The 15,011-nt window shown below is 38.1% G+C and overlaps 1 protein-coding gene across 7 annotated transcripts in view; it reads left to right on the top strand.

The window, feature by feature from the left end:
* The window catches only part of FAM13B (family with sequence similarity 13 member B), an 87,673-nt gene that overhangs the window by 54,192 nt on the left and 18,470 nt on the right, over positions 1 to 15,011 (top strand). For all 7 annotated transcript variants that reach the window (XM_047729670.1, XM_047729668.1, XM_047729671.1 and 4 more), the window contains 3 exons: positions 9,996 to 10,060; positions 12,235 to 12,283; positions 12,698 to 12,848. In XM_047729670.1, the coding sequence (XP_047585626.1) occupies positions 9,996 to 10,060; positions 12,235 to 12,283; positions 12,698 to 12,848 (265 nt within the window). The remainder of the gene's footprint in view (positions 1 to 9,995; positions 10,061 to 12,234; positions 12,284 to 12,697; positions 12,849 to 15,011) is intronic.

Here is a 15,011-nt window from a genome sequence, read left to right as displayed (position 1 = left end):
CTCAATTCCAGGACCGAGGGATCGTGACCTGAGCCAAAGGCAGAGGCTTTAACCCACTGAGCCACCCAAGAACCCCCTTATATGTTCCTTTGGTATTAGAAGCTGACACATACTTGTCTTGATAATAAATCCTGAGAGTATACATCCTGTTAGTAAAGATCAGGAGCCATCACTGGGTTGGGAATTAGATATAAAATATTTAAGAATATTTGCCTGGAAGGAAACAAATTATGATGTTAGCTGAGGTTGTTGGTAGTATTATGGTTGAATTTCATTCATTTTAAAAGTTTTTCTCCTTTTTCCCAATTTTTTCTGAAGAATGTTATCCTAGGGAAAAAAAATCAGAATTTAAATTCAAAGTATGGTTTCTGCTGACTGTGTGTTGCTTTTGCACCATTGGAAAGCTAAAAAATTCAAAGTCAAATCATTGGATGTCAGGGACTGTCTGTATATGATTTGCAAGTTTCTCTAAAGGTTGACTTTTCATTTTGTTGATGGTTCCTTTGCAGAATTTTTATTTTGTTTTATTACTATTTTTTATTTTAGCTGTTCTTTTTTTAAACTTTTTGTTAACATGTAATGTATTATTTGCCCCAGGGATACAGGTCTGTGAATAGTCAAGCTTACATACTTGGCAGCACTCACCATAGCACATACCCCCCCCAATGTCCATAACCCAACCACCCTCTCCATACCCCACTCCCCCCGACAACCCTCAGTTTGTTTTGTGAGATTAAGAGTCTTTTATGGTTTGTCTCCCTCCCGATCCCATCTTGTTTCATTTTTTTCTTTCCTACCCCCCAAAACCCCCACTTTGTCTCTCAAATTCCTCATATCGGGGAGATCATATGATAATTGTCTTTCTCTGATTGACTTCTGTTGCTCAGCATAATACCCTCTAGTTCCATCCATGTCTTGCAAATGGCAGCATTTCATTTCTTTTGATGGCTGCATAGTATTCGTGTGTGTGTGTGTGTGTGTGTGTGTGTGTGTGTGTGTGTATACCACCACATCTTCTTTATCCATTCATCTTTTGATGGACATCTAGGTTCTTTCCATAGTTTGACTATTGTGGACATTGCTGCTATAAACATTTGGGTGCACATACCCCTTTGGGTCATTACATTTGTATCTTTAGGGTAAATATCTAGTAGTGTGATTGCTGGGTGGTAGGGTAGCTCTATTTCCAACTTTTTGAGGAACCTCCATGCTGTTTTCCAGAGTGGTTGCACCAGCTTGCATTCCCACCAACGGTGTAGGAGGGTTCCCCTTTCTCCTCATCCTTGCAAGCAATTGTCATTTCCTGACTGGTTAATTTTAGCCATTATGACTGGCATGAGGTGGTATCTCATTGTGGTTTTGATTTGTATTTCCCTCATGCCAAGTGATATGGAGCACTTTTTCATGTGTCTGTTGGCCATCTGGATGTCTTCTTTGCAGAAATTTGTGTTCATGTCCTCTTCCCATTTCTTGATTGGATTATTTGTTCTTTGGGTATTGAGTTTGATAAGTTCTTTATAGATTTTGGATACTAGCCCTTTATCTGATACATCACTTGCGAATATCTTCTCCCATTCTGTCAGTTGTCTTTTGGTTTTGTTGACTGTTTCCTTTGCTGTGCGAAAGCCTTTGATCTTGATGAAGTCCCAATAGTTCATTTTTGCCCTTGCTTCCCTTGCCTTTGGTGATGTTTCTAGGAAGAAGTTGCTGTGGCTGAGGTCGAAGAGGTTGCTGCCTGTGTTCTCCTCAAGGATTTTGATGGATTCCTATCTCACATTGAGTTTTGTTATCCATTTTGAGTCTCAAATTTTTGTGTGTGGTGTAAGGAAATGGTCCTGTTTCATTCTTCTGCATGTGGCTGTCCCAATTTTCCCAACACCATTTGTTGAAGAGACTGTCTTTTTTTCCATTGGACATTGTATCCTGCTTTGTCAAAGATTAGTTGACTATGGAGTTGAGAGTCATTTTTGGGCTCTCTATTCTGTTTCATTGATCTATGTGTCTGTTTTTGTGCCAGTACCGTATTGTCTTGATGATGACAGCTTTGTAATAGAGCTTGAAGTCGGGAATTGTGATGCCACCAACTTTGGCTTTCTTCTTCAACATTCCTCTGGCTATTAAGGGTCTTTTCTGGTTCCATATAAATTTTAGGATTATTTGTTCCATTTCTTTGAAAGAACTTGATGGTATTTTGATAGGGATTACATTAAACGTGTAGATTGCTTTAGGTAGCATAGACATTTTCACAATATTTGTTCTTCCAATCCATGAGCATGGAACGTTTTTCCATTTTTTTGTGTCTTCCTCAATTTCTTTCATGAGTACTTTATAAGTTTTCTGAATATAGATTCTTTGCGTCTTTGGTTAGATTTAGATTTATTCCTAGATATCTTATGGTTTTGTGTGCAATTGTAAATGGGATTGACTCTTAATTTCTGTTTCTTCTGTCTTGTTGGTGTATAGAAATGCAGATGATTTCTGTGCATTGATTTTATATCATGACACTTTACTGAATTCCTGTATGAGTTCTAGCAGTTTTGGAGTGGAGTCTTTTGGGTTTTCCACATAAAGTATCATATCATGTGCAAAGAGTGACTTCTTCTTTGCCAATTTGGATGTCTGTCTGTCTTTTTTTTTTTGTTTTTTTTGTTGTTGTTGTCTGATTGCTGAGGCTAGGACTTCATAGAACTATGTTGAATAGTAGTGGTGATAGTGGACATCCTTGCCATGTTCCTGACCTTAGCAGAAAAGCTCTTAGTTTTTCCTCCATTGAGAATGATATTTGCAGTGGGTTTTTCATAGATGGCTTTCATGATATTGAGGTATATACCCTCTATCCCTACACTTTGAAGAGTTTTGATCAAGAAAGGATGCTGTACTTTGTCAAATGTTTTTTCAGCATCTATTGAGAAGATCATAGGGTTCTTGTTCTTTGTTTTATTAATGCATTGTATCACACTGATTGATTTGCGGATGTTGAACCAGCCGTGCAGCCCTGGAATAAATCCCACTTGGTCATGGTGAATAATCCTTTTAATGTACTATTGGATCCTATTGGCTAGTATTTTGATGAGAATTTTCGCTTGTGTGTTCATCAAGGATATTGGTCTGTAATTCTTCTCTATGATGGGATCTTTGTCTGGTTTTGGGATCAAGGTAATGCTGGCCTCATACAATGAGTTTGGAAGTTTTCCTTCCATTTCTATTTTTTGGAAGTTTCCAGAGAATAGGAATTAATTCTTCTTTAAACGCTTGGTAGAATTCCCCTGGGAAGCTGTCTGGCCCTGGGCTCTTGTTTGTTGGGAGGTTTTTGATGACTGCTTCAATCTCCTTAATTGTTATGGGTCTGTTCAGGTTTTCTATTTCATCCTGGTTCAGTTGTAGTAGTTTATATGTCTCTAGGAATGCATCCATTTCTTCCAGATTGTCAAATTTGGTGGCATATAGTTGCTCATAGTATGTTCTTATAATTGTTTCTCTTTGGTGTTGGTTGTGATCTCTCCTCTTTCATTCATGATTTTATTTATTTGGGTCCTTTCTCTTTTCTTTTTGATAAGTCTGGCCAGGGGTTTATCAATCTTATAATTCTTTCAAAGAACCGGCTCCTAGTTTCGTTCATTTGTTCTGTTAATTTTTTGGTTTCTATTTCATTGATGTCTGTTCTGATCTTTATTATTTCTCTTCTCCTGCTGGGTTTAGGCTTTCTTTGTTCTTTCTCCAGCTCCTTTAGGTGTAGGGTTAGGTTGTGTATTTGAGACCTTTCTTGTTTCTTGAGGAAGGCTTGCATCGCTATATATTTTCCTCTCAGGACTGCCTTTGCTTTGTCCCACAGATTTTGAACAGTCGTGTTTTCATTATCATTTGTTTCCATGAATTTTTTCAATTCTTCTTTAATTTCTTGGTTGACCCATTCATTCTTTAGTAGGATGCTCCTTAGCCTCCATGTATTTGAGTTCTTTCCAAATTTCCTCTTGTGATTGAGTTCTAGCTTCAGAGCATTGTGTTCTGAAAATATACAGGGAATGATCCCAGTCTTTTGGTACCCATTGAGACCTGATTTGTGACCCAGGATGTGATCTATTCTGGAGAATGTTCCATGTGCACTAGAGAAGAATGTGTATTCTGTTGCTTTGCAATGGAATGTTCTGAATATATCTGTGATGTCCATCTGGTCCAGTATGTCATTTAAGGCCTTTATTTCCTTATTAATCTTTTGCTTGGATGATCTGTTCATTTCTGTAAGGGGGGTGTTAAAGTCCCCAACTATTACTGTATTATTGTCGATGTGTTTCTTTGATTTTGTTATTAATTGGCTTATATAGTTGACTGCTCCCATGTTAGGGGCATAGATATTTAAAAGTGTTAGATCTTGTTGGACAGACCCTTTGAGTATGATATAGTGTCCTTCCTCATCTCTTATTATAGTCTTTGGCTTAAAATCTAATTTATCTGATATAAGGATTGCCACCCTAGCTTTCTTTTGATGTCCTTTAGCATGGTAAATTGTTTTCCACTCCTCACTTGAAATCTGGAGGTGTCTTTGGGCCTACAACGAGTTTTTTGTAGACAGCATATTGATGGGTTTTGTTTTTTTAATGCATTCCAATACCCTGTGTCTTTTGATTGGGGCATTTAGCCCATTTACATTCAGGATAACTATTGAGAGAGATGAATTTAGTGTCATTGTATTGCCTATAAGGTGACTGTTACTGTATATTTTCTCTGTTCTTTCTGGTCTACTACTTTTAGTCTCTGTCTTTGCTTAGACGACCCCTTTCAATATTTCCTGTAGAGCTGGTTTGGTATTTACAAACTCTTTTAGTTTTTGTTTGTCCTGGAAGCTTTTAATCTCTCCTTCTATTTTCAATAATAACCTAGCTGGATATAGTATTCTTGGCTGCATGTTTTTCTCTTTTAGTGCTCTGAGTGTATCATGCCAGCTCTTTCTGGCCTGCCAGGTCTCTGTGAATAAGTCTGCTGCCAATCTAATATTTTTATCGTATGTTACAGACTTCTTGTCCCAGGCTTCTTTCAGGATTTTCTCTTTGTCATTAAGACTTGTAAGTTTTACTATTAGATGATGGGATGTGGACCCATTTTTATTGATTTTGAGGGGGGTTCTCTGCACCTCCTGGATTTTGATGCTTGTTCCCTTTGTCATGTTAGGGAAATTCTCTACAATAATTCGCTCCAATATACCTTCTGCCCCCACCTTTCTTCTTCTGGAATCCCAATTATTCTAATATTATTTCGTCTTATGGTATCATTTACCTCTTGAATTCTCCCCTCGTGGTCCAGCAGTGTTTTCTCTTTTGCTCAGCTTCTTTATTCTCTGTCATTTGGTCTTCTATATCACAAACTCTCTCTTCTGCCTTATTTATCCTAGCAGTAAGAGCCTCCGTTTTGATTGCACCTCATTAATAGCTTTTTTTATTTCAGCTTGGTTAGATTTTAGTTCTTTTATTTCTCCAGAAAGGGCTTTTATTTCTCCAGACAGGGTTTCTCTAACATCTTCCATGCCTTTTTTGAGCCCAGCTAGCACCTTGACAATCGTCATTCTGAACTCTAGATCTGACATATTACCAATGTCCATATTGATTAGGTCCCTAGCCTTTGGTGTACTGCCTCTTGTTTTGTTTTTGTTGTTTTTTTTTTGTGGTGAGTTTTTCTGCCTTCTTATTTTATCCGGATAAGAATATATGAACGAGAGGATAAAATACTAAAAGGGTGACAAAGGCCCCAGAAAAATGTGCGTTAATCAAATCAGAAGAGACCCCAAATTGTGGGTTGAAGAAAGGGGGTTAAAGTAGTTCAAAAAGAAAAAAAAAAATGTATTAGACTGGTGAATAGAAAAGAGCCACCCTCTTGATTTTTGGGAGTATTTTGATCTCTTAGAAGAAACCTACCAAAATTTTAAAGAAAGAAACACACACACACACACACACACACACACACACACACATATACATATATATTTATACACAGACACACACATACACACACATATATACAAAAATAAGGGTAAACACGATGAAGGGATGGAATATGACTGTATTGATGAAAATTTAAAAAACATTCTAAAAAAAGGAGTTGATAAGATAAGTTGGTTGGGAAAAGAAAGAAAAAGTGGAAAGAATTTGCTCAGGCTGTGCTAGAACAAACCCTGTGCTAGATTTAGGGTATGTTTTGATCTATTAGAAGTTGTATCCCACAGGGCGCCTGGGTGGCTCAGTGGGTTAAGCTGCTGCCTTCAGCTCAGGTCATGATCTCAGGGTCCTGGGATCGAGCCCCCATCAGGCTCCTTGCTCAGTGGGGAGCCTGCTTCTCTCTCTGCCTCTGCCTGCCTCTCTGCCTGCTTGTGATCTCCGTCTCTCTCTCTCTCTCTCTGTCAAATAAATAAATAAATAAAGTCTTAAAAAAAAAAAAGAAGCTGTATCCCAAAATTTTTTAGAAGAAAAACCCTGTATGTATACAAAAGATAGATACAATGAAGGATAATATATGACTATAATAATAAAGGTTCAAGAAGATTTTTTTTAACAGAAAGGTATTTTTAGATAAACTAGTTAAAAAACGTTAAAAGAGGAAAGAGTAAAAGTTTAAAAAATTAGAATAAGAAAAATATAAAATTAAAAAATTTAATTAACTTTGCAAGACTAAAGAATGATGGGGAGAAAGCCATGAATTCTATGCTTTGCTTTCCCCTCCTCTGGATTTCCGCTCTTCTTGATCAATGAGCTTGGTCTGGATTTTTTTGCTGATCTTCTGGGGGAGGGGCCTGTTATAGTGATTCTCAAGTGTCTTTGCCCGAGGCGGAATTGTACCACCCTTGCCAGGGGCGGGGCTAAGTAATCTGCTCTGGTTTGCTCTTTTGAGCTTTTGTTCCCTGAACGCTTTCTGTAGAGCTCTGGAGGACAGGGATGAAAATGGCGGCCTCCCAGTCTCTGGCCTGGGGGAGCCGAGAGCTTGGGGCCCCACTCCTCAGCACTCCCTCAGAGAAAAGCACTCAGTCACTCCTGTTTCCCTGGTGTCCGGCTGCACTCTGAGCTAACCCGGACTGTTGATGAGTGTTTCTGTCTCTGGCACATAGCCCCGTTTGGAGTCTCCAAACCTAGCAGATTCCTGCCGCTCTTCGGGGGCGGAGGGGTGGTTTCCCCGGATCTGCCACTTGTGGGGTCCATGCTTAAAGAGCTCTGGCATGACTGGGCCTCGGATCACAGTTTAGGGTAACCCCGAGCTGAGAGTTCACTCCTCTGCTCTGTCTCTGTAGCCGGCTTCCCTGCTCTAATACCTGTGAGCTCTGCTACACTCAGACACCCCTGATCCTTCTGTGACCATGCTGTCCCCGCAAGGGCTCCACCCCTGCTTAGCCTCTCGAGTGATGTGCCTCAGTGGAGCAGACTTGTAAAAGTTCTGATTCTGTGCTCCGTTGCTCTGCTGCTTGCCGGGAACCAACCCCTTCCCCTGCAGTCTATCTTCTTGTTACTTCAGATTCACTTCTCCGCAGGTCCTACCTTTCAGAAAGTGGTAGATTTTCTGTTTCTAGAATTGCTGCTCTTCTTCTCTTCGATCTCATGTTGTGTTTGTAGGTGTTTGGAATGTTTTGATAACTCTCTGGCTGAACTCCTGCTAACATCTCAGCCTGCTACTCCTCCTCCGCCATCTTGACTCCGCCTCCTCCTCCTCCTCAGACTTTTCTTATGAGGACCCTGATGGTTTTGGGAAAGAGAAGGTGGGAAGAGCATGGACTGTTTTGCTAGCTGATAATTTAGAAAAAACAAGCTCTTTTCCCCCATATACAAAGGAATGAATGTTTTGTATAGAGTGAATTCTGAGGAAGTAAAACGTAGTTTCTCAAAAAAGTATGTTTCTTTGTTAAATTGAAGTCTGGATATACTTTAATACCTCTTATTTTTTTTTTTTTCTGTTGGGGAGTAATGTAGAAGATAACTCTCCTTATTCTGCATCTCATCTCCTTCTTCACTGCTGGAGTATCAGTGTATCAGTTTTGTTTTCTGTTGCAGCATCTTTTATGTTGCCTCCAATTTTTTTTTTTTTTTAGCTACTTTTCTGTATTCGTTTTAAGAATTACGTTGCCCAGAGGCACCCGGGTGGTTCAGTTGGTTAAGCAGTCTGCCTTCAGCTCAGGTCGTGATCTCAGGGTTGTGGGATCAAACCCTGCATCAGGTTCCCTTCTGAGTGGGGCATCTATCTCTCTCTCCTGTTGCCCTTCCCTCTCCCACTCGTGCTTGCATGCGTGTGCTTTCTCTCTCTCCAATAAATAAATAAAATTTTAAAAATTATGTTGCTTAAATCTGGCTAAAAAGCATGTGGGTATTACAATCAGTCTTTAGATGTATTTCATTTTTTTTCATAGTATATTGAATTGTAGGTTAAAGTTGGTGATGTAATAGTGTGCTTTTTTTTTTTTTTTTAAAGACTTTATTTATTTATTTGACAGAGAGAGATCACAAGTAGACGGAGAGGCAGGCGGAGAGAGAGAGAGAGGGAAGCAGGCTTCTTGCTGAGCAGAGAGCCCAATGTGGGACTCGATCCCAGGACCCTGAGATCATGACCTGAGCCGAAGGCAGCGGCTCAACCCACTGAGCCACCCAGGCGCCCATAGTGTGCTTTTATAATAGAATTTTATGTTTTTCTTCTAAGCTATTTGATTCTCTCATAGTAACTGTAACATAGGCAAGTTAAGTGATTGTTATACTCTTCTTTGTGAAGGAAAGGTAGAGCTGGGACTTGAACCTGGTTCTTTGAATAAAACATGAAGACTTATTTTAAATATTGGATCTAGTAATGATTATTTCATGGGCCCATATTTAAGAATTTAAAGTTATCTTCTAAACAGAAAGGTTGCTGAAGTCTGATGTGTAGATCAGTGGTTCTCACAATTTGAGTCTCAAGACCTCTTGATACTCTTAAAGGATATTGAGTATCCCAGAAAGGTTTTATTTACATAGGTATATTTATCAGTATTTACCACATTAGAAATTAAAATTGAAAAATTAGAGAATGTTTATTAAATTCACTCAAGGTACTATAAATATTTTTTAACTTAATAAAAAGTTATATAAAGCACTTTGTGCTTTGAGGAATGGTATTGTTTTACATATTTACAAATATTGTTACTGCTTGTCTGTCTTAATAAAAGTTAAGTTGGTTTCTCATACCTGCTTCTGCATTTAATCTATTACTATAAGTTCTTTTGTTTGAAGTACATGAAGACAAGTCAGCCTCACAGAGATATATAGTTGGCAAAGGGAGAATTTAATAGCTTTTTCCAGATAGTTATGAAGTGTCTTTCATATTAAAACTGGACAAGTGGTAGTTTTTTAAGAATCTAGCTGTCTCTTGATTTCAGAGGTGATGATCAGAAACATTGAGAATTTTATGTAATTTGTAGTATTCACGGGATATTTGTATTAGACTCAGTAAGTATCTGTTTGGGGAAGGAATAGGGATGGGATGCTGTCACTAGACTCCTTAGAAAATAGGGGGAGTGTTCGTATGTGTTTCTGAGGTTTACAGTTGTTATTTCGAGTGTATATAATAAAGGGATCTCGTGAATCAAATGATTCCTCTGTTATCTGCTTGGAAGTTACCAACTTAACCTGTTTGTGGCTGAGAAGAAACAGAAGGAGCTGTTGGCAGGTGGGACCATATGGCTGTCCTTTTTGGAGGAAAGAATTCTAAGGACAGGAAAGGAATGTGATAATATGAGCAGTACTTCTTACCTAATAGTGTAGTGAGTATGCAGATCTCCATTTTATACACATGCACACACATGCATATGCCTAAGGTTTTGAGAAAGATAAATTACTACCTTTAAAAAGAGATGCCAACACCTGTAGACTCTTATGAAGAATTAAAAGGGGGCATTTGATTAACTTGTAATCTAATACCATGATTTAGGTTGGAAACCTCTTCTCGTACAGGAGTGTTGGGAACTCCGTTAATACAGCAGTTATGTTCTTTTTTGTCAGTCTGTAGGTATACTGTTAGAGCCATGCAGTGACCACGGTGATAGTGAAGATGGCTGTCTTGAGGGGTAAGCATTTTCTTTCATTACTCAATCATTTTAAGAATTGGAGCCCTTCACATATTTGGGAGTGAGATTTTTAGATGACTTTATTATACATTTTTGATAATCTGAAAAACCAGTTCCTTGTTTAATGGTAAGCATAAGGCATATTCATAAATATTCAGAGGGGCTACAGGTTCAGACAGACATAGTTATAACTTGGAAAACATTCGGAGGGAAGAACAGAGCCTTCTTGGAGACACTCCAAACTTTCAGTTGATTTGTAGAACAATTGGGACTTTATTGATATTCTGAATACACCTTTCAGTGAGTTAATTCATAGTCTTAGAACTGTGGATAACTAACTGAAAGATTATAGCATATTTGTTTTACCAAATTTGTACAGGATATTTTTGTTCCCTTTCCAGCTGCTTCTTGGTGTATCCCAGTATAGTCTTACCTCAGTTTCTGCTTCCTTACCTCCTTGGCCAGCAAAAATGGGAGGGAGGTACTGAGGCAATCGGTATTTCAGTCATATGTAGTCTCCATAGATACTCGATAGATACAGTACCTTTGAGCAGAAGCTTTCTAGAATATTTTAAGTCAGTGAGTAGGTTTTGGGTCCTGTTACCCTTTTTCTGATTCTTTGAGACATTGCCAAGCAGTGTATTATGACTTTCTTAGGAAAGATAATTTGATATTCAGAAAACAAATTTACAGTGAATGCAGACTAGATTGTAAATACTGAGGATTCTCAAACATTACTGATTTGGTGGATAGCTTGTTGGTGAGGGTAAACTTGTGTTAATGCCATTGTCTCTCTTAATTGTGAGTAGGAAACCTGTTCTCTGAGGGTAAGTAAATTCTTTGGAGCCATGTCTCTGGAGTGTCTCCATACTCTGAAGGTCCACAGATTTCCTGCTTACAGCAGTTCCTTGTGCTTCCTTTCAGGAGGCAGGAATGATCCTCTTCCAGCCCAGGGAGTATTGGAGCTATGGGCTGAAGATATAAGATAAACAGGCATCCCCAGAATGATGACATCTGGATTTGGTAGAACAATAAGGATCCATTTAGTGAGGACTCAATCTTTTTGGAAAAGCTCTTTCCTCTTCAACTTGTGTATAGGTTAGCAAACTTGTTTTTAGATCCAAAGAGTTCCTTGGTTAGATGGATTACATTTTGCATGCTTAACACTCATGTTTCTCAAATTTAGGTGATTGGGTCTTTTGTAGTCTCAAGGTAGAATGTAGCTCATTCCACCATTTGCTTCCACTCTAAGCAAGGGAAGGCCTTTGAGCTTGCCAGGGAATTTAGTTCATTTCTCATGCTCAGCAAGAACAAGGTAATTACGCATGTGAGGAGAAGACTTGCCTTAGTTAGATCAAGACCTGTCTTCCCGGTACACACTGTTAAGGCAGGGTAGAAGCAGCATCTCTGTGTACCATTGTAAATTGCCACCATATCTTTGGGAAGAAGAAATTTCCCACAATAGATACATTGCTAACCTACTGTAATGCCAGATGCTCTGTTGACTGGTCAAATAGGGAGAGATCATTTTTGACAGCTTGCTCTAATATTTGTTCTAAATAGGGGTTCATTTTTATGGGGGGTATAAGAGGTGAATTGAAATTTTTAGAAATTTCCTTTTTATATCTTACCATTATGTTTTGAGGAAGGAAAGGTTTAGAAGTAGTACCTTGTTCTGATTGTGATAGAACATAATCAGATTTAAAATACAGGAACATAAAAGAAAATACATATAGGACCATCACTGTACCTTTAAAAAAAAATCTTTAAAAGAAAAGAAAGTCCCAGAGTGGGGGATAATAAAGCTATTTGGTTAAAACTAATATTTGCTTTACAAAATCTTTTCCATTATACATTCAACCCTTTTGGTTTCTATTTACTGTGGATTTTAGTTTTACCTTTAAAATGTTTTTCTTTGTGGGGGGATGGTTGTGTGGGAGGGTGGAGAATGTTACTTAAATTTTCTAAACCTGAAGTAATTCTGTGGATCTTTTCAGTAGTGTGTGATTTTCAGACATAGGGCTCCAAAGAATGGGCATATGTCCAGTTGTCATTTTCTTCTCTCATATTATAAATGCTAACTATAAGGGGAAGAAAAGAATCTAGGTAAGAAATGTGCAGTGATAGTAACCTACTTATTCTTAAAACACTAATAGCTGTACTTGTATTTTTAGGAAAGAATATGTGTCATTTGACAGTGATACATTGTCACACTTGATTCTGGTAAGATTTTTTTCTTAAGGTTCTTAAAATGTGACTAGGTTTAATCCACCAATTATTGTATCTGGTCTTTAACTCCTGGGTTGAATAGGTTTAAAGGAGATGTAAAAATAGAATCTCTTGCCAGATATTTTACAATTAAGCAGCTACTTAATTTGTCACTTTTGGTTACCAATAACTTGGTTATAAAAACATTTTCCTGAATTTGTTTGTCTACCACTTTGTCTACCAGTAGTATATAGGATAAAACTGCAAATGTGTGTTTGAAAATAGTTTGGATGGTGGGAGTGGGACAGCTGAATATATAGGCACAATAGTACAGTAATGGAGACCATACAAGGATATATGCTGCTTGTTTTTAAGCTGAGTGAGAAAAGCTTTGTGGTTGTGAAATGTATTCTTTATTTTAAAATACAGGATTCTAGTAGCAAGATATGTGATTTGAATGCCAACACTGAATCAGAAGTGCCAGGAGGTCAGAGTGTTGGTGTTCAAGGGGAAGCAGCATGTGGAACCCAAATTCCACATTTAGATCTGAAGAATGTCTCTGATGGTGATAAATGGGAAGGTAATTTTAGCCACACGTTATTTTCCTGATACTGTTATTTGTAACTGAAATTACCTAAAGCAAAATTGAGACTATTGCTCTTTTCTGGACAACCTTACTCATTTTGGCTTTCTGTTCTCTCATGTAAGAGGAGTGAGTGAGTGTTTTTACTCAGATGCACTAATGAGATTGTAGGGCAACTATGTCATACGAACTAGAAGTTCTTAGCTGATCCATTAGCTTTGAAGGTGAAGTTAGAACTGATTAAAAAAATAAAATGCCCCAGGATAGGCTTTTGTAAATTGTTAAACCAGGTTTAAACCAGTCTTGGAAAATCTCATATGTTAGGGCTTCAGGATCTTACCACTTTAAGTAGAGGGATTATATGTAACTACATTTCCTATATGATCATTAGGAAACCTTTTTTTTTTTTTTTTTTTTTTTTACCCCAGAATGATCTTTGAAGGCATTTCTAAGCAAACACTGTACCATATCCCTATATCTGTGTATTAGATTATGTAAGCATGGGAACAGAGTCTAACAGTTTTTACAAAGGAAAAAAGTTGAAATTCAAAAAGCAAGCCACCTGTGTGTGTGTATATATATACATTTATTTGTCCAAACTCAGCAAATGTGTACTTAACACTTGTATTTCATTGTATATAAGTTTTTTCTTTTTTTAATCAAAAGATGCAATACCTAAATAAATATCAAACTCCAGTGAGTGATTTGCATGCTGAAGGGTTTATAGGGAAGTATATTATTACCTGCAGTTTCCTTTGAAATCCATGAAAAAATAAGATGGTTAATGGGATGGATAAATGTTACAAAGCAAATACAGTAAAATGTTAATGGTTGAATCTAGATGATTGGTGTATTGATCAATGTTCACTGTGAAATTTTTTCAAGTTTACTGTATATTTATAAACTTTCAAATGTTGGGGGTGGGGGGATGAAAGTCAACAACAGATTTGAATTTAGGAGTCCTGTATCATACACCTTGCTAGGTAAGGAGACATTGAGACAACTCGGGAATCTTCCAAGTTACTTATTTGTGCACTTGGATGAAGTTCCCTCCGTTATCTTATCCTTGGCAAGTTAGCTAATGACGTACAGTGGTAGTAACAAGAATTGCAGTGCTAAGTACCACAGGCTCCTTTTGCTACCTCAAGTCTGCTCATTTGATCACAACTGGAGTTTATTTATTTTTCAAGGTATAGCCAATTTTTTTTAAAACCCCAGCCAAGTCATTGTCTATGCCAATCTTTATTGCTGTCTCTCCACCCCCTTCCTTTTTTTTTTTTTTTTTTTTTGGTTCTAGATGTTTGGCATGCCTAGTGGCATATTATGTGTCTTAACTTAGATTAAATCAGGAAGTTGTCTTTCTTTTGCTTTGTTCTGGGTTATTTAGGATGTTTGGAATTTATGAAGATGCTCCCCAGAATTAGGGGTATGTTAACATCCTGGTGGCAGAAAAGATCAACTGTCCCTTTCATTTATTTATCCTGACATGGTCACTGAAAAGAAGTGGTGGTCATCAGAGCATCCCTGGAGCCAGCCATAGTAGGAGAGGAGTCTCTGAAAGATGAGGTGGGATTCTGACAGAGGGCTGATGCTTCTCCGTTTTGGAGGACGCAGATAAATAGACCTTCATAATCTTTGGCCTGGGCGTTCTGATCTTAAGTTTTAAGCATAGAAGAGCACTTGTTTTCCATTGTCTGAGGAGATAAGACTTTGTGTGTTCAGCTTCAGCTTTCTGGAGGCTTACCTAAAGTGAATTTAATGCTGGGCTCACTGTTTCCCTGTCAGAATCCTCCCCTTACAGCTTGTGGTATGGAAAGAAAGTAACTATAGACCTCTGATTTTCAGTGCCTCAGCTCACCTGTTACAAACCTGGCTCAACAGCTGTGACAGATCCACATAGGCCTCGCGCTGACTTTTATAGGACTAGGGGTCAGTGACTTTCAGAGAACTGGTGGTAGTAGACATTTGAGAGAACTTCTCAGCCATGAACCCTACGTGTGCTTAGAAGAGTGGCTGTTAGCAGAATATGTTTTTCCTTCCAATTTGCCACCAATATACAAAGATTGATTTTCTATATCTAGGAATTAGGATGTTCTAATGAAAGTCTTCTGTAAGAGGCCAAATTATTTTAGACCCTAGATACCTTGGAATCAGAGATCT

Source organism: Lutra lutra, chromosome 5 (genome assembly GCF_902655055.1).
Source record: "Lutra lutra chromosome 5, mLutLut1.2, whole genome shotgun sequence".
Classification (NCBI taxonomy): Eukaryota; Metazoa; Chordata; class Mammalia; order Carnivora; family Mustelidae; genus Lutra; species Lutra lutra.
This window is presented reverse-complemented; position numbering and strand designations above follow the sequence as displayed.